Genomic DNA, 20015 nt, shown 5'->3' with positions numbered 1-20015 from the left:
AAAAAAAAAAAAAAATGCATCAAGGCCGGGTGCAGTAACTCAAGCCTGTAATCCCAGCACTTTCGGAGGCTGAGGCAAGAGGACTACCTGAACCCAGGGGCTCAAGACCAGTCTGGGCAGCTTGGCAAGACCTTGTCTCTACAATAAATCAAAAAATTAGCTGGGTGGCATGCGCCTATAATTTTAGCTACTTGGAAGGCTGAGCTGGAAGGATCGCCTGAGCCCAGCAAATTGAGGCTGCGGTGGCCATGAGTGTGCCACTGGACTCTAGCCTGGGCGACAGAGTGAGACTCCAACTAAAAAAAAAAAAAAAATATAATTCATTGTGTGCTTGTTCTCCTAACTCCTGTCTCGTATGCACACTGTCTGGTAGATTTCTGTGCAAACTGTTCCACCACATTGCAGAAGAAGCAGGACTTGTCATTGTGGGAAGCCTCCCGGATCTTCCCTTGTGCACACACACACAGGACCACATGTCTCAAGCTTCTCAGTGCGTGCCATCATCAGGTATGTGGGAGGTTCTGTTGCACACTCACGCCTCCGTTGTCATTGTACTTCCATCACGTTCTGGAATTTCAAATGCCACTTCAAAATGGTCTTGCGCTCCTTGAACGACAACTGTGCTTCCGCCATTTTCTTTGACTGTCCTGCCTGTGGCATAGGGACGCTGGCATTCACTGGATGTACACTATCTTTTGAGCGACCATCATGCCACACACTGCTGCCGTCATTCAATTCAACTTTGAAAAGTAATAGTAATACTTAGATAGCAGCTATTAAAATGTGTGTTCACTTTTTTGGCACCTCCCCAGTAGACGGGCCTCATGACACTTGGGGCCCCCTCTGAATCCACCCACACACTGACCCTACCACACGTGCCAGGTGGGAATGTCAGTTTCTCCCAGTTACTTTCTTAAAAGACTAAAAATACCCAGCGTCCCCTTCTCCCCTGACTTCAAGTCCTGATCTTTTAAGGCTTCTGATCAAGAGCATGGTAATTAGTAACTTAATCCTGAATAACTTTAGGAAGACCTTCCTGGACATGCCTGGAGGCCTGCAGGTGGTATACCTGTCTTTACTCTCTCTTGGTCTGAGGCTGGATACTTATTAACTAGCCAGAGGCCCAAGCGTTCTTGTTGTTTGTTTACCCTTTAAATCTAAGCCCTCCAGCCCTAACCCCGCCAGTGTTCCGTCCAAAGAGGATGGAAACGGCTACTCCAAGTGCACACAGGTGAGGCCAGGACAGCCCACGCATCCTGCTGGTGTCTTCACATGGATTTTAGCAGCCCGGTGAAGTTACGACTGCAGAGGGCAGGTCCTACTTGTCTCCCCAGCCAATGTACCCCTGCATCTGCGGCCATGGCCTTGGTTTCCCTTGTCTGGGATTATTTTCTTCGACAAATCAGACAACAAAGGCAATAAAGGCCTGGGAGGTCATTCAAAAGACAAATAGGCTGGGTGTGGCGGTTCACACCTGTAATCCCAGCACTTTGGGAAGCCCAGGCAAGAGGATTGCTTGAGCCCAGGAGTTTGAGACAGTCTGGGCAACACAGCGAGACCTCATCTCTACAAAAAACTCAAAAAAGTAGGCCCGGAGTGGTGGTGCACACCTGTATAGTTCCAGCGACTTGGGGGGCTGAGGTGGGAGGATGGTCTAAGCCCAGGAGGTTGAGGCTGCGGTGAGCTGTGATTGCGCCACTGCACTCCAGCCTGGGCAACAGAGCAAGACCCTAACTAAAAATAAATAATCAAATAAATGAAAGAAAAAAAGAAGTATACAAAGTGCTACTGGATGTTTCTCCCCAAGCTCCAGTTAGTCCCTTGCGCTCAACCTACAGTGCTGACCAAGCAGCTTCGGCAGAAATCCAAATACCTGCTTGTGCGACAAACGGATTCTACCAGGGGGGACCCCATACCAACGGCCAGCTCCCTCAGGAAAAGGCACAAGCAAAAACACCGGCACTGGGCAGAGATGCAGACATCGTTACAGAAAACCCGGACAACCCGACACAGGAGAAAAGTAAGGCCAACATGATAATCCAGCAACAGAAAGGAAGGGCCCACCTCTCCTTTGGGCAGGATTTTCTGTTCATCCAGCTTGAAGGCTGTTCCTATTCTTCTCCGAACAATGGGCGGCTCCTCCCCGGGATCCAGCGGGTATTCCACCGGCAGTTTGCCCGTGAGCTCCTGCACATGCGAGACGGCATTCGGAGGGAGGAGAAATCAGTCAGAGCACATGCCTGCTTCCTACACACATACACACACGCGTGTGCACACACACATGCGGGCGCACATGCATGTCAGTGCACAGATTCAACGCCTAGGCTGGAAGCGTTAGCATCGCGCACTGCATCTACATAAGAGTTCATGACATGACACTTCTTTTGTCTGGAAACACAGGGGCGTCGTCGTCCTTTCTGTATAGGACAGACGCATGCTCAAAATGTAAATTTCTGTCAAGTAAATACAACTGCCATTTTAGCTCTCATCGCACAACCTGAATTTCATTCACTCATTCATTAATCTATACAGTGTTCCCACGTGCCTATTCTGTGCCAGGCGGGGGCACCCAGTCAGCGAGCAGCAGAGTTGACAGCAGCTCTTGGGTCTTTCTAACCACAGACCCTGTGCTCTGCTGCCTCCAATATCCCCTCTCAAATATTTCAGTTTATAATTTCCTTCATATGGGTTTTCTTTTCTTTTTCTTTCTTTTTTTTTTTTAAAGATAGGGTCTCACTCTGTTGCCCGGGCTGGAGTGTAGTGGCAAGATCACAACCCACTACAACGTCGACCTCCCGGGCCCAAGGGATCCTCCCGTCTCAGCCTCCCGAGTAGCTGGGACTACAGGCACGTGCCACCACGCCCGGCTAATGTTTTAACTTTTTGTAAGCGAGGAGGTCTCGCTATGTTGTCCAGACTGATGTGAAACTCCTGGGCTCAGGCGACTCTCCCACCTCGCCTCCCCTAAGTGCTGGGATTGCAGATATGAGCCACCATGCCCGGCCCACATGCATTTATTTTTTTTTAAAGAGGAATGGTATCTATGTGGAAAATCCCAGAAAAGTGCATTGACACATAATTTAGAAACTGAATAGAGGTCATTGTTATTTTATTCTGGCCAGACGCTTATATAGGCTATGCTTGAAAGACACTAAGTTATCAAAGTAAGAATTTTAACAGAAACTAAAAATATAATCCATACTATTGAAAACACTACTAGCTGGGCTCGGTGGCTCAGCCTGTAATCCCGCGCCTTTGGGAGGCTGAGGTGAGTGGATTGCCTGAGCCCGCGGGTTGGAGACCCGCCTGGGCAGTGAGACCTCATTTCTACAATAAATCAAAAAATCAGCCGGGCGTGGTAGCGCATGTCTGTAATTCCGGCTACTTGGAAGGCTGAGGCGGAAGGATCGCCGGAGCCCAGCAGGTCAAGGCTGTGGTGGCTGGAAGCGGCCACTGCACTCCAGTCTGGGTGACAGAGTGAGACTCCAACTCAAAAAAAAAAAAAAAAGAAAACACTACTAAAAAAATCTGTTGTGTGTGCATTTTGGGTTCTGGAAATCTAATTGTATGCATGTCAATTGCATGTATGTAAATTGTATGTATGTAAATCTATGTATTCTATGTGAATCTAATGGGTATGAGGACAGTGACTTCCACAGTGACAGTGGTCTTGGGCAAAGGCTGAGGCTCTGAGGGGTGATGGGGATCAGAATTAGGCTCTAGATAAGCATGTTAAATCCAGTCTGCATAAAGATCACATCTGAGTCAGCAGCTAATCTGCATCGTGGAGGCCAGACAGCAGCTGCGGAAGTCACTTCCAGAGCCCAGAAAAGGCTGGGAGGCCCCCAGTGTGTCCCCAGTGGCAACGTGGGCGCTTCAGCATAGCCCAGAGCTGGGTTTCTAGGCCCAAGTCAACGCAGATGCTGCCCTGAGACCCAAAGGCTGCGGTGACAAGGAGCAGAAGTCTCCTCTCGGGACCTTCATCACGAAAAGCTTCTTTGTGGGGCAGTCCAGCCCGGAAAGCCCAAAACACGGGCGAGGGACTCTGCTCCTCCCCTTCGCTGCTGTGTGCTAAGTGCGTGCGTGCGTGCGTGCGTGTGTGTGTGTGTGTGTGTGTGTGTGTTTGTGCGCGCGCGCGCGCACGCGTGTATGACTATGAACACAAGCACACACATGCCTGGCTTTCCTGGGCCACCTCTCTTCTGTGCTGAGATCACCGGGAAATGACCCCTTGGGCTTTTTATTTCTCAATGTAAGCATTTCAGAGCACAATGGCTATTTGAGTATGAAACACTCGACAGTTTTCTTCATTTTTGTCTTTCTTTCTTTCTTTCATATAAAAAAAATGTGGTTCAGATGTCTCCAAAGCAGTCATGTGCTTACTCCACAACTTTTACATCTGCTTCCCTAAAAGTCTATAACCGACACAACCAATTGAGGGTTTTTTTTACTGTCAGGATTTTATTAGTAAAAATTTTTTTTTAACCTAGGGACTTATAAAAAGGAGGGGAAAGTTGTTAAAATTGCCACGGATTTATAACTCAAAAGTGTGTGTGGCTTTAACATTGCTTTTAAAAAAACGAGGCTACTGATTTTTCACCAGGCGCTTGGAGGTATTGGAGTTGAGGTCTTGATTCTCCAGAAATTTAATCTGATTTCATAGGTAACCAGAGCCGCTTGGCGAAGGAGTAATTCGAGGCTCTACCGTGGGGGCTCCCCTTGGCCCCTCGCTGTATCCTGCCAAATGCTCTCATTCTACTTCATGCTGGCTGCCTCGCTCCCCAGGGGTCAAGCAGTGCTTCTTGACACTCCGAGCCACGGGGAGAGAGGTTTGTGAGCAGCGTGGAGTTAGCAAGAAGAACTCCCCCCAGCCCCTGGCCATTGATGCAGCCGGAGACTATGGTGGAAGTAACATCGGGAGAAATCAGACTGTGGTGGGAACTTCTTGTCGGGCTGTTTCTTCCACTCAAGTCAGGCTTTCTGGGGTCAACATGATCAGAAACGGGAGACTTGCTTTTGTTTGTAAGAGAGACAGTGAGACTTTTTCATAACGCACGCTAACCTTGCCCTGACACGTTTCTTGCATTTTCTAATGTGGAGTCCCTGCTGGGTGTAGGGACTTTTCCTTTATTAAAAACAAAACAAGGCTTTACCAATTATTAAAGGCAGACAGCAAAACCCACATTTTTTGGTTCGGTCCTCCAAGCACAGGCTTTAGAAAAATGTCGCTAATATTAACCGTATCACATAGCGCATTTTCCAGCCGGGCCAATTGCTTTCCTAAGATTTGCAATGGATTTGTGCTGATGTGGTCGTGCTTCGAGCAGGCTCTGGTTAAATCAATCCAGGCCGTAATTAAGCCACATAGAAATGTAACATGATCTCCCTCCACGGCCCCCTGGTTCATTCTTCCCACTGTAGGACATTATTATTTGGAGGGGAGGGAAGCACGTCCCTTCCACTCCATTTGGGAACCTCTTTCTACTTCTCATTCTGAACTGTTGGCCACAGAGTTCTTTGTAATGTCACAGGAGCACACTGTCCTGGGAGAGCTCCCCCCACACTGTGCCCATATGTGAGCACAAACACGTGTATACACACACACACATGCATAGTCATGTGTGTTATGTTAAAAGATGGAGCCTCTGAGGCTGAGCGGGGTGGCCTGTAATCTCAGCACTTTGGGAGGCCGAGGCAGAAGGATTGTTGGAGCTCAAGAGTTCAGGAGCAGCCTGCGTAACTTAGCAAGATCATGTCTCCACCAAAACAATAATAATAGTAGTTAGCCAGGCGTGGTGGTGCACACCTATAGTCCCAGCTACTTGGGAGGCTGAGGCGGAAGGACTGTTTGTGCCTGGGAGATCAAGGCTGTGGGGAGTCGTGGTCAGGCCACTGCACTCCAACTTGGGCGACAGAGTAAAACCTGGACTCCAAAACAAAGAGGCCTCCAGACATCATTACCAGTCACGGAATAAACAGGAGAAGGTGGAAGTGGACATTTAAATAAGTATAGACTGGTCTGCTGCAGTGTCTGGGAGACGTGAATACACAGGCTCAAGGAGGCATACCTTGCATAAAATTTAAAAATATCACTGGGCTGGGCTCCCATTTTTAAAAATAAAAGAGTTAAAGGAACACCCAATCATGAGGTGTAAAAGGGCTTCTATGTCAAGTGAAATCCTGCCTTCCTTGCAGACCACCAGTGCTTCTTGATAGGGTGCCCAAAGACAAATGTGGAATGTCTTCGAGAGAAATAAAAGCTCCCATAGCAGTAAACACAAACACAAACTCTGGCGAAGACAGCAGCAAGCCATTCTCCTCAATGGGGTAACATCATTTGAGGCAACGCTTTATAAACTACTGTGATGATGACTTGTCACACTTGGCCTCCAGTGCCGTCGTCTTGAGAATGTTGCCAACACCAGCTTTAACTGGTTTTCACAGTGTTTCATCAACGTCCGTAAATTCGGTTTCTGGCAAAGTATGATAGAGAAGCTTGGATGTTTCTGCCGTGTGTGTGTGTGTGTGTGTGTGTGTGTGTGTGTGTTGTGTTGGAGTCTCACTCTGTTGCCCAGGCTGGAGTGCAGTGGCATGATCACAGCTCACCACAGCCTTGCCCTCCTGGGTTCAGGAAATGTTTCCATCTCAGCCTCCCAAGCAGCTGGAACTATAGGTGTGCACCACCATGCCTGGCTAATTTTTGATTTTTTGTAGAGACGAGGTCTTGCTATGTTGCCCAGGCTGCTCTCAAACTCCTGGGCTCAAGCGATCCTCCTGCCTCGGCCTCCCAAAGTGCTAGGATTACAAGCAGGAGCCACCACGCCCAGCTCTACCATTGGTGTTTCAGAAGAGTTCCCGGGTAAGCGCCCCCCCCCCCCCCCCCCATTGCCCTCTGTCAATATGTTAAGATCGTTGATGTCACAGACAACACAGGTTTTCACAGGACGAGACAGGAACGACTTACAGCTTCTCGGAGACACAGTTTCTTCAGTTCTTCCAGCCTCTGACGAAGTGTTTCCTCCAGAGCTTCCTGCCTGGATTTCAAGGCGGCCAGCATGTCCTTCTTGGCCGACTGCGAGCTGTCTGATTCCTGAGAACCTGTCAATACACAGTGGGGTTACTAGGTCAGCTGATGGGGGACACACATCTGGACCACTAATGACTTTAACCGGAGTCCACGCCGTAGAGATGGGATTCAGCCCAGGAATCAAGGGAGTGTGAAACAAAACAGGTGCTCAGAGCTCTAAGTGTGAAGAGTGAATTCCAGCACTGCCTGGAATTTATAGCTCCTCAGAAGGACCGGCAGGGGAACGGACACTCCTGAAAAAGCAGCTTGTCTTGTTTGATTATCTTAAAATATGCCAGGTATCTGTTTTAATTTCACTGACAAATGTTAATAGATTTTACACAACAAAGGGAGAAGTCATGCTCAAGTCAGTAATTGTAGTATTTTCATTTTCTTTGGTTCATTTAAAAATGATTATTATAATATTTTGCTTAGTGCAAAGATAAGACATATTTATCATAAAAACTTTGAAAGTGTAGACAGGTATAAAATAGTCCATTAAGTGGTCACTCAGAGACAACCACTGCTGTGTGTTTTCTTTTGACCCTTTCTGTCCTAAGAAAATGTATTTAAAAAATAAAATTAGAATTTTGTTGTAATTTTTTTTACAAGTTGGAGTCTCATTCCTTCGCCCAGGCTGAAGTGCAGTGGCACATTCACTGCCATCCCAGCGCTGACCTGCTGGGCTCCGGTGATCCTTCTGCCTCAGCCTTCCAAGTAGCTGGAACTACAGACGTGCGCCACCATGCCCGGCTAATTTTTTGGTTTATTGTAGAGACAAATTCTCACCAAGTTGCCCAGGCTGGTCTCGAACCCATGGGCTCAGGCAATCCACTTGCCTCAGCCTCCCAAAGTGTTGGGATGACAGGCAGAGTCACCGAGCCCGGCCAGGATTTTGTTGTGTTTTTAACTTCATACAGTCTCATGAGCAAATTCCCTCCTGGTAACAGCGACGCGAGTTTTTACAAGCTTTCCTGGAGACCGTATCTGCGTGATGGTTCAAATAGCAGAGAGCTAGCTCTGATAACTTTGTTGATGGCAAATTGTGAACAAACAAAAGGGAAAGTGGCCGAAATGCCAACGAGGGGGACCTGGGTTAGACCAAAAGAATATTCTGAACTAGGGCTCCTGCAGTGACGCTATTATGCTTTTTCTACCTTGATGGGTTACAAAAGGTGCAGTGACTCCCCAGAAAGGGAAAAGCTGATTATTCCTTTTCTTTTCATGCCCGTGGCGAGCAGATGTATTAGGAATGGACAGGCGTTACTGGGTGCGCAGCCGAGGGGCTCGCCCCATGCCATTGAGAACAGCATCAAACAACCTCACATACCTGGAGAGATTAACTTAATTAAGGACGGACAAGATCTCTACCATGGACAGGATCTCCCCGCTGAGAAAATGAGAGATGTAAATAAACAGAGCCGTGAACATGGATGCAAAGGTTCGTGCTGTAAAGGCGGCATCACTCTTCATGAATGACACAATCGAATCCCAAGAAAAACTCCAGCAGGCCTTTTTTTGCGGGGAAAGAGTAGAAACTGCATTTCCCGATGAAACAACTGAATTTTTGGACGATTCTGTAAATGGATGACAGATATAAGAATAAGCCTGCTGGGTGTGGTGGCTCACGCTGGTCATCTCAGCACTTTGGGGGGCAGAGATGAGAGGATTGCCTGAGTCCAGGGTTTTGGGACCAACCTGGGCAACTTAGTGAGACTTCGTCTCTACAGTAAATAAAAAAATTAGCCAGGCGTGGTGGCGCACACCTGTAGTACCAGCTACTTGGAAGGTTGGGGTGGAAACATTGCCTATGCCCCTCAGGTCAAGGTTGTGGTGGCCATGCAAAATAAATAAATAAACAAGTAAGAAAAATCCAACTAGAATTCCCAGAGTCAATGTTCTGTTTCTTCCAGTGGTAACAAGAGCATTTCAGAATCATAAGACTGGAAAGAACTTCCATGCTTTTGAATAAAACAACTCTGCTATCCCCATACTGTCCCCATAAATATATTATTTTACTCTTTTATTGAAAGTCTCTGAGCAGGAAACCCTGTATTCCCTCAATTACAGCAAGGCTCTTATGACCTGAATAACCAAGAACTCTCAATGTCAAAGAACACTTTAAAATTAATTAATTAATACTTAATTTTAATTAATTAAAGATTAGCATATGTATATATACTTGGCATTTGTGTTTATTTATTTTTTAGAAAAAGGGTCTTGCTCTGTTGCCCAGGCTGGTGTGCAGCGGTGCAACCATAGCTCACTGCAGCCTCGAACTCCTGGATTCAAGTGATCCTTCTGCTTCAGCCTCCCGAGTAGCTGGGACTCCAGGCACGCACCATGATGTCCCGCGAATTTTGAAAGTTTTTTTTTGTAGAGACAGGATCAGGCTGGTGTCAGGCGCCTGGCTTTAAGAGATCCTCCTATCTTGGCCTCCCTGAATGCTAGGATTACAGGCGTGAACCGCCGTGCCCGGCCTCAGGGTCTAAGAACATTTTGATGCTGAATTGGTCTTTGTTCTTTCCTTCTCCTACCCCTATTTGAGAGCTTGAAATAGAGAATATATCTGTCGCTGCAGGAACATGCTATTTTTATGCCTCCTCAGTCACTAATAAATATTAGCTTGAATGAACAAACAAATAAATGTGGTCAGTCATATACTTGGATGTTGTAATGCAGTTGTGTCTCATCTTGGTAAAAGTATCTGGGGCCTGTAAGTTGTTGCATTATAGAATCTACCTTCCAACCTTTAAATCATGTATGTAGCTCTTGCCTGGGTTTTGATATGCTTCGGTTGGAGGTTTCCAAATGCAACGGCAAACTCACACAGATGCTTGATCTGTACTGAGATTCCATGACCTCATGGCTCTCAAATACTAAATCACTGAATATTACTGTAGTCTCCCCTTTTTGAAATGGTTTGGGTTTTCTGCCTCCATAAATCAATTTCCCTGTCTTTTCAGCACTAAATTATCTCCCATCTAAATCCATCTAAAGCAACATGGCTAAATCATTTTAATTCTTAATCTGGTTCTCTTAGTAAGAGTCACCAATCACACTTGAAGATACAGGAAAATTAACGAGGTGCTCTCTGTTTCATCATCGAAATAGTTCATAAGAATGTAAAACAGGCCAGGTGCGGTGGCTCATGCCTGTAATCCCAGCACTTTAGGAGGCTGGGGTGGGAGAATCGCTTGAGTCCAGGAGTTCGAGACCAGCCTGGACAATGTAGAGACCTTGTCTCGACAAAAAATAATTTTTAAAAATTAGCTGGGCATGGTGGCACATGGCTGTAGTCTCAGCTACTTGGGAGGCTGAGACAGAAGGCATGCCCGAGCCCAGGAGGTTTAGGCTGCAGTGAGCTGTCATCGTGTCACTGCACTCCAGCCTGGACAACAGAGTGAGATCCTGTCTCAAAAAAAAAAAAGAATGAAACAATACTGAAAGGAAGTCAGACTTCAGATTTAAAAAACGGGTCTGGGGAAACCTGGGTCCAAGAAGATTAAAAGTTCTAGCTTGTGAAAAATTCATTGTTTTCCCTTTCACCTCTGCCTAACCTCTCCACGGCAAATGATGATTTATTAAGTCAAATCTAAGAATTAACTACGTTCAAGAATGGCAAAAAATCACAACAGTATGAGACTCTGGGAGGGTAAAGCCCGCAGTTTTTGGAAGACTGGGTCTCGGGTTATGGAATTAGTTAAGAGCTGGCCTCGAGTTACAGGGCTCGTTAATGCTACCTAAATTATTACTATTTATAATAATTAGCCTAAATACCAAACCCACACAAGACAGGTGAGAGCGTTTTGGCAGGCTGGATGGCTCAAGTGCCCCTCTCCATATCTGGCACCACCAATGCTGGCTGGCTCTGTGTCTCACCACGGACCTAGGAGTCACTTGTGGGGGCGGCTGGCAGTATGGCATCTGGGCACTGAATTAAATTTCTGCAAAGTCACTGAGCCAGCTAGCTTTGGACATACAGATTGTCCTTTTCTTTTGTTTTTTAAATCTCTTTTGAGAGGCAGGGTCTCAGTTTGTCGTCCAGGCTGGAGTGCAGTGGCAGGGATCGTAGCTCACGACAGCCTCAAATTCCTGGACTCAGAGGTTCTCCTCCTGCCTCAGTCTCCCAAGTAGCTGAGACTACAGGCGCATGCCTGGCTAATTTTTCTATTTTTTTTTAAAAGAGACAAGGTCTTGCTTTGTTGCCCAGGCTGGTCTTGAACTCCTGAACTCAAGCAATCCTCTTGCCTTGCCCTCCCAAAGTACTGGGATTACAGGCTTGAGCCCCTGTGCCTGGCTGAGTATTTTCTTTCTTTCCTTTCTTTCTTTCTTTCTTTCTTTCTTTCTTTCTTTCTTTCTCTCTCTCTCTCTCTCTCTCTCTCTCTCTCTCTCTCTCTTTCTTTCTTTCTTTGTCTTTCTTTTCTTTCTTTTTTTCTGTCTCTCTCTTTCTTTTCTTTCCTTCCTTCCTTTCTTTCTTTTTTTGAGTCAGAGTCTCACTCTGTCGCCCAGGCTGGAGTGCAGTGGCACGCTCACTGCCACCGCACCCTAGACCTGCTGGGTTCAGGCGATCCTTCTGCCTCAGCCTTCCAAGTAGCTGGGACTACAGGCATGCGCCACCACACCCAGCTAATGTTTTGATTTATTTTAGAGTCGAGGTCTCACCAAGTTGGCCAGGCTGGTCTCAAACCCATGAGCTCAGGCAATCCTCTCACCTCGGCCTCCCAGACTACATTTCCTGAGTCCCAGGGTTTGCCAATACGCTTTTGGGGCAGCTGGGGATGGTGGGGACAGGGTCAAGGAGATCCCGTGCGTTCTGGTGGCCTCCTCTCCACACCCTTCAAGCAGAGCAGCTTCATGTGGTTAAAGCAGTTAACCTGTTGCAGGCATTCAGGTTGTCCTATTGTAACGAAAAGCGGTTCCCGTGGCCTATTTTTCTTCCCAGGAAACCCACTCTTCTGGGGCAAGGGCTCTGATTTCACCCTGCTCCATCTCAGCGCTTGTGAGATCTGAGCTTGTGGGCTGTCACCTGCAACTAGGCAAACACAGCCACCACAAGGATTAGTGACTGAGTGCCCCGGGACACGAGAGCCCAGGAACATTCCACAGAAAAAAGCTCAAAGGGCATTAAGAGAAAAAGGCCAAGCTGCTCTGACATGCTGACCTGGCTTCCCACCTCCCTGCAGGTGCCCTTTGGGCATTCCCGGACGGAGCAGGCCTGGAAAGAAGGAAAGGAGCCCCAGCCAGGGATCAGGGGGCCGAGGCTCCTTTCTCCCCTCGAGTGACAGGACGACTCCAGGAAGAAACTGAGTCAGAGAAGATCCTCAGGGCTCGATTCATGGGCGTCTCACAGACTAAAGGTTCATGAGCATCGAGAAAAGGGTGCTTAACACAGAAATCATTTCCAACCAGCACCTAAACTTGGGGGAACAGAATGGAAGCTCTTGGTTCCTACGGCTTATCCATTTCCAGCTATTTGAACACACACGTGTTTTCGCTCAGTCGAGACCTCTCCAAGTTTAGCCCCTTAGAAATGAAAAAAAAAAAAAAGGATACAAATCTTATACATCTGCCATTTGGACAAGGCAGTGATGGGTAAGAAGGACACCTACATTTTTATCACACAGCTGCTATTAACTAGGTATAAGACCTTGAGTTACTAACCTTGTGGCCCCGTTTGTAAAGCGACCAATGGACCTATCTCTTAAGATTCCTCCAGACGTGAAGAAACTATTACTTAATACACAACTTCCTCAGGTATTAATAGTTCCCTCTTGCGGCTCACAGTCATTTTTTGCAAGTGGAACCGTCTACACAGCACAATCTCTCTTCCTCTTTCTGGTTCCGTCCCAGCCTTTAGGAAAGACAAGCATCCCACCAACTCTGTTCTCATTTCAGTTACTGCTGGAGCCTGCCTCGGGTTGGAAAGGCATGACTCATTATCAACCAGTGCCTACAGGATTTACCTCTTCCTTTACCAACAGACCAAAGCAAATATTTGTAAGCTTGAACGCTCAACGGAGTTTAATCTGAGCCGTCTTTGGGATGAATGAACTAGGAAGATGAATGAAATTGATCTACTGTGCCTAGATGAGTGAGATTTCAAGATGCACAGGTTGCAAAAACCGGTGGCCAAGTGCCACTTGGAAAGGGCTGCCCAAGTTGAATGAGTTAGTGCAGGAGTCAGAGGAAAAACAGAGGCCATCTCAGTATTTTTGAAAGATACACGTAATGCACGCAGACACTGTTTTTGGTACAGTTTCAAGCAACACCCAAGTTTATAAGAAAGCGTGTTCTGAATATTCTCTGGAAAGCATGAAGCTGGGAGCAGTGGCCCACACCCGTCATCCCAGCACTTTGGGAAGTGGAGGTAAGAGGACTGCCCGAGCCCAGGGGTTCGAGACCAGCCTGGGCAACTTGGTGAGACCTCATCTCTACAACAAATTAAAAAAGTGAGCCGGGTGTGATGTCACGTGCCTGGAACTCCAGCTACTTGGGAGACTGAGGTGGAAGGATCGCCTGAGCCTAGCAGGTAGAGGCTGCGGTGGCCATGGGCGTGTGACTGCACTGTAGCCTGGGCGACAGAGTGAAACAGAAAGAAAGAAAGAAAGAGAGAGAAAGAGGGAGGGAATGAAAACAGGACTTCTTCACAAGTTGAGAGAATGAAAAGAGATCATGCTTAGAAAAGAGATCAGATCATATTAAGCGGTATATGAATACTAGTTATTTTTCTTTTTTTTTTTTTGAGTTGGAGTCTCACTCTGTCGCCCAGACTGGAGTGCAATGGCCACTCCCGGCCTCCACAGCCTCAACCTGCTGGGCTCCAGCGATCCTTCCGCCTCAGCCTTCCAAGTAGCTAGAATTACAGGTATGCGCTACCATGCCCGGCTGATTTTTTGATTTATTGTAGAGATGAGGTCTCGCTGCCCAGGCGGGTCTCGAACCCGCGGGCTCAGGCAATCCACTCACCTCAGCTTCCCAAAGGCGCGGGATTACAGGCTGAGCCACCAAGCCACCAAGCCCGGCTTAGTTATTTTTCTGAGAAAGTGTCCCCAACCTTGGAATGGGCACCCCAATTCCAGAGAGCCCCATAAAGTAAAAGAGGGACTACATTTAGTGGACAAGCAAGGAAATGTGAACCCCGTTGGTAGATAGAACACCCACTGTGGCCCCATCAACTCAGGAAGCTCCAGAGAAGAAGGGAAAGGAAATGGAGTTTTATAGAACCCCTAAGGGGAGCTTCCCACATGGTATGGTGAGGAACAGTCACTGGATGTTCACAGAAACACCACTCCCAGTTTCACAGATGAGGCCACGGGGGCAGAGGGAGCCCGTGTAGACAGGCCGGACGTGGAGGGAATGTCACCAGCAGCAAACCAGTTCTCTTCCCGGCCATCAGACACATGGAAGGATATCCTCATTCAGCTGTGAGCGAGAATTTGCTCTGATCATTCAAAAGACCCTCGGCTCTGTTGGGTCTGATTTGTCCTTGGAATGGAACTCCACAAGGGCAGGAACTTTGCCTGGGTCCCAGCTAGGTTGCATAGTAAACCCGGGTAGAAGGCATCTTATCTGTCTTTTGAGGTTGAGTTTTTTCCACAGAACGGCGTGGATCACCATGTGGGAGAAGGAAGGAGACAGAGCCAGGGGCTGTTCAGATCTGCCATGAAACAACACACGTCTCTGGAGCCTCTTCCATGTATGAGGCTGTGGAGGGGAGACAAGCACAGCAGACGTGCTTCTGGCCATGAGAGAGCTGCCAGAAGACCAGTTAGCAGAAGACCAGGATGAGGCAGAAGACCAGTTAGGGGGCGAGGCTGCCACAGAAGACGGAACCCACACCTCTGGGGCCAGCTGGGTCACGAATCTGCATTGCTGCTAACCGCCTCCCATGGGTGACTTTTTTCCATCTCTGAGAAGGTTAAGCCTTCCTCTGACTTACTGCCAGGAAAACAGAGTGTCAGATCAGTTCTCCAGCAAAATCCTTCCCTCCCAGTCAGTGCTCCGTAAATATCTATCTGACAGATACTAAGTTGAAAACTGAAATCTTCTGTATTTGGCCGCCTCACAACCATGTTTCAATCTCAATCCAGAGGCTATTATTGAAAGAGATCACTTAAAATCTGGACAACAAGGAAGAGAAAAAAAGAGCTGACCATCAGAAAGACAATTCCCACCCAAACACGGCCAGAGACTGAATGATTCACTCAGCGTCAGAAGCCATTCTCAGGGGGTATCCGGAAATCTTTGGAGGGGACTTCCTGATGCTATGGGTGCCACGGGAGACCCTGCAGACACTGCCCCTATTGCTGTTGGTTTCCCAGTTTTCAGTAGGGGAACTCCAGACTCTGGCCGCCGGCAGCCCGTGTAGACAGGCCGGACGTGGAGGGAATGTCACCAGCAGCAAACCAGTTCTCTTCCCGGCCATCAGACACATGGAAGGATATCCTCATTCAGCTGTGAGTGAGAATTTGCTCTGATCATTCAAAAGACCCTGGGCGACTCAGCACAAGATGTGAGCACGCACTCTGTGGGGACTTGTCGGGAAGGTGCCTGGTTCCTGTGCTTTGACACAGAGCACACTGACGGCCAGCCCGCTGATTTCAGGAGACAGAAGGGGTGCTTTCCTCTAGGGAAGGGGGGGAAAACTCGAAACAAACACTGCTCCAATGGAGAAAGAACTCTGTTGTCCTAGAAGTCAGGAAAGGAAATGGCAAGCCGTCTGTTTAGGCCTTTAGGAGGAAAAAAACACAAAGCCCACCAGAAAACGAAGAAGACACATTCCCTGCAGACCTGTAAAAGCTGTAAGGAAAATTTTGGCAGACACCCCAGGAATAAATAAAAAGGTTTGAACTCTTCTTTATGATAAAAAGATATTTATTTCCTTGACAAATCCTCAGTGATGAATTCCTTACATAAAAGATGTCCCAGGAGACCGTGTGAAATGATGCTGCATTGCAGATTGCAGGATAAACGTGTCACCTCTGGGGACCATCTCAGGGAATTAAATGTGATTTTTTAAACATGAAAAATGCATGCTTGGAAAACTTTTCATCAAGCTTAGAAATAAAATAGTTCACTTCAGAGAGAACTGAAATCAAAGCTCTTTGAAAAGCAAGCACCTTTTTTGATGGTGGCTTGAAGTCTCTGGGATAGCTTTACCTTCTGGCTGACTCCATGGCTCAGTGGTGCTTGGTGAAGAGGACAAATGTAATTTAAAAGTGGGGGAGGGAGAGAGAGAAAAAGAGACAGAGAGACAGGGAGAGACAAAGAAACAGAAAGACAGAGAAAGAAAGAGAGACAGAGACAGAGAGAGAGAGAGAGTAGAGAGAGAGAGAGAGAGAGAGAGGAAAAGAAAAAAATAATTAAATAAGTCAGTTAAAAAAATTAGCCCCATCTGGGAAAATATCTAGCTGAAACTACTGTCTGCAACGCCTCTGATTTTCATCTCTTTTCTTTCTTTTTTCTTCTTTGTAGAGACGAGGTCTCCTATGCTGCCCAGGCTGACCATGAACTCCTGGTTCAAGCGATCCTCCTGCCTCAGCCTCCCAAAGTGCTGGGATTACAGGCGTGAGGGATTACCGCACCTGGCCTCAGTTTCCCTTTCTTAGACTGTGAAATGAGGGAGCTGGTCTTCTGGATCCTGGTCTGATATTCGATTGCAATTCTGAGGTCTGGAGTTCAATTGCGGATTTCAGTGACGCCTGCTCTATGCCCCCAGCCAAGGGGTGCTATGGGTGGTGACTGTGATGTCTTTTTCACTCTTTAAAATGCTACCATTAGAAAGTCCTTCATTGAGGTTACACGTTGTCATCCTGTGCTGGTCCTCTTTACTAGGCAAATATATACCTTTACTAGTAACACCCAAGGGCATCCATCTAGCAGTGTCAGTGATTTTATCAGTCTTTCCCTCCCCCCACCAAAATAAGAGTGGAATGGGATAACCACTGTCTCCTTCTCAGTTTTGACTCAGGCCAGTCCTGCCCAAGCAAGTCCAGAAAGCGTCCGTTCCACAGAAGGAGATTTCGCAGCCCTCGCTGGGCACACAGTCCGGCATAAACAAACCCTGGTGGAATCCGATTTTGGCAGTGCCCGCAGGGCTGTGCCCACGGGCAGAGCAGAGGCTGTGACCCAAATGAAGGCCCCTGGCCTCCTGCGGGCTGCCGTTAGACCTAAAAGGAGAGGCAGCGGGCCTCCGGGAACACAGAGCTTTAAAAGGCCAGAGACAGGCGTAGGCGGGCCCGGAGGATGGGAGAAAGACAAAAACAAAAAGCACCGTGTGATTTATACAAGGCAGGGAATTCCGAGCCCCAACGGCCCGGCCGTGAAATTGGCAGACGCATATCAGATCTCCTCTCTGCGTGGAGCGATGTCAGATAGCTGGCACCGCATTGTCCCGTGCGTTATTAATAAACGCCCTGACAATGGAAGGAAGTGCCGTCATGCAGGGAATGGAAGAGGGTGAGCCACCGAGGATCGGTCGTGGACAGATCCCGGGCGACGATCGCCCGCCTTCGGCACGACCTGTTTTTGCCCAGAACGGAAAGCCTCCGGGCCAGGGCACAACGGCAAGGGGGCCGTTCTCACTTCATTTTTACTTTTTAAAACCAGAGAGCCGTCACCAGAGTCCTCACAATCCCAGCCATCGCTAGGAGGCCTTTGGGGTGACTCAACGGCCCTTCGTTAATCACGCAGCCAGATTCCCGCTTAAAAGCACAGCGTGTCCTTCGGTTTTAGAGAGAATGGGGAGGCTGTGTCCCTGGACTCACATTCTGGAAGCCGAGGGGTCTCCACGTCCTGTTTGGAAAAGGCTGCACAGTCACTTTTTTTTTTTTTTTTTTGGTCTGGGTGGCGAATGCTACAAGCCGCACGGCCCAGCAAAACACGGGCCCGTCCTCAGTGGGTCTGTGCTGTTTTCTTTAAACAGGCTGACGGCACAAACAAGGCCTCCCTAGCCTCGCACTCCCACGACCCTCGGAATTGTTCTGAGACGGCAAATCCTGAAACAATGCCTCCAACAAATCTTAGACTCTCTTCCACTCTCAGGCGAGCTGTGGAAAGGCTGCATGTCTTCGGTTACAGTGACAAACACAGTTCTTGTGTTTCTCCTTTTTTTTCCTCTCCTCCAGTCTTTTCTGGGATTTCAAGTAATAGGGGAAGGAATAATAAGCCCTTGGAAGTTCCAAAAATGGATTTCAAGCCACAAAATGGGTTTCAAAAATTTTAAAGCTCTCTGTGTGTGTGTGTGTGTGTGTGTGTGTGTGTGTGTGTGTGTGTGTGTGTGTGTGTGTGTATTTTTGAGACAGGATCTCCCTCTGTCACCCAGACTGGAGTGCAGTGATGCCATCATAGCTCACTGCAGCCTTGAACTCCTGGAGTCAAACAAGCTTCCTGCCTCAGCCTCCCGATAGCTAAGACTGTAGGCATGCACCATCACACCCAGCTAATATTTTAATTTTGTGTGTGTGAGTAAAGACGAGGTCTCACTATGTTGCCCAGACGGGTCTTGAATTGGGTTCAAGTGATTCTTCTGCCTCAGCCTCCTAAGTAGCTGAGACTATCGTCATGCACCACCCCACCTGGCTAATATTTTAATTTTAATTTTTAATTTTTTTTGGTAAAGACAGGGTCTTGCTATGTTGCCCAGGCTAGTCTTGAACCCCCAGGCTCAAGTGATCCTCCTGCCTCAGCCTCCTGAGTAACTAAGAGAATAGGCATGCATTACCACACCTGGCTAATATTTTAATTTTTAATTTTAATGTTTTTTGGTAAAGACGGGGTCTCGCTATGTGCCCAGGCTGGTCTTGAACTCCTGGGCTCAAGTAATCCTCCTGCCTCAGCCTCCTGAGTAAGCATGCATCACCACACCCAACTATTATTTTATTTTATTTACTTTTTATAAATACAGCGTCTTGCTATGTATCCTCCTGCCTCGGCCTCCCAAAGCACTGGGATTATAGGTGTAAGCCACTGCACCGGGCCCTGAAAACACCTTAACCAAATGATTTGAATTCATAGTTGTCCTCTCAGATTGTGCCTGAACCTTCCGAAGATTTGCTAGCTACCTGAAGCACTTATGAGCAAAAGCAATGGAAAGAGGCAGTTACAGAAGGAGGCTCTTGCAGGAGAAAGAGAATAAAATGTGCCCTGCCTGCTTTCCCTCCAGATGTTTGTGACCACACTTATGGTACCCCTGCAGATGGATTTAGGACGCAGCCTCCATACCTGTCCTTGGCTGTGAATGCCAGTCAATGCAGGGTCAGGAGGTGAGAAGTTGATTCCTCTTCTTCCAACGCAGGCTAATAGCTCTGAGCCATCAGCTGATTTATCATCTCTAAAGGGCCTCTACTAAAATACCAACGTGGCCTCACCGGAGAGAGCCCCACATATCACCACTGCAGGATCCAGGGTGTACTGGTCACAAGCCTTATCACATTTCAACTATGGCAACTTTTTTTTTTTTTTTAATTTTTTTAATGAGGCTTGCCGGGTGTGGTGGCTCACACCTGTAAACCCAGCACTTTGGGAGACAGAGGCTAAGGACTGCCTGAGCTCACGGGTTTGAGACCAGCCTGGGCAACTTGGTGAGACCTCATCTCTTCAATAAACTGAAAAATGAGCTGGGCGTGGTGGTACGCACCTGTGGCTCCAGCTACTTGGAAGGCTGAGGTGGAAGGATGGCCTGAGCGCAAAAGGTCAAGGCTGTGGTGGTCGTGAACCTGCTACTGCATTTCAGCCTGGGCGACAGAGTGAGACTGCAACTCAAAAAAAGAAAAGGAAAACTAGCCCTTGGCTCACAGCAGCAGTAAGTGTGGACTTCTAACTCCTCCTTTAGTAGATATCAATGACATTTCTTCATTTCTTTAGCATCTGAGACCTCAGATACCAAAACTTTTTTTTTGAGTTGGAGTCTCACTCTGTTGCCCAGACTGGAGTGCAGTGGCCGCTC

The 20015-nt window shown here is 47.7% G+C and overlaps 1 protein-coding gene across 1 annotated transcript in view; it reads right to left on the bottom strand.

Moving 5' to 3' along the window:
* The window catches only part of FRMD4A (FERM domain containing 4A), a 91571-nt gene that overhangs the window by 10773 nt on the left and 60783 nt on the right, over positions 1-20015 (bottom strand). Inside the window, exons 8-9 of the mRNA XM_008052020.2 lie at positions 6965-7098; positions 2065-2187 (exon numbers count right to left, since the gene is read on the bottom strand). Of these exons, the coding sequence (XP_008050211.2) occupies positions 2065-2187; positions 6965-7098 (257 nt within the window). The remainder of the gene's footprint in view (positions 1-2064; positions 2188-6964; positions 7099-20015) is intronic.

Source organism: Carlito syrichta, unplaced genomic scaffold (assembly GCF_000164805.1).
Source record: "Carlito syrichta isolate Samal-C Ts95f unplaced genomic scaffold, Tarsius_syrichta-2.0.1 Scaffold253559, whole genome shotgun sequence".
In the NCBI taxonomy this organism is placed as follows: domain Eukaryota; kingdom Metazoa; phylum Chordata; class Mammalia; order Primates; family Tarsiidae; genus Carlito; species Carlito syrichta.
Note: the sequence above shows the minus strand (reverse complement) of the source record. Positions and strands in the feature narration are given on the sequence as shown.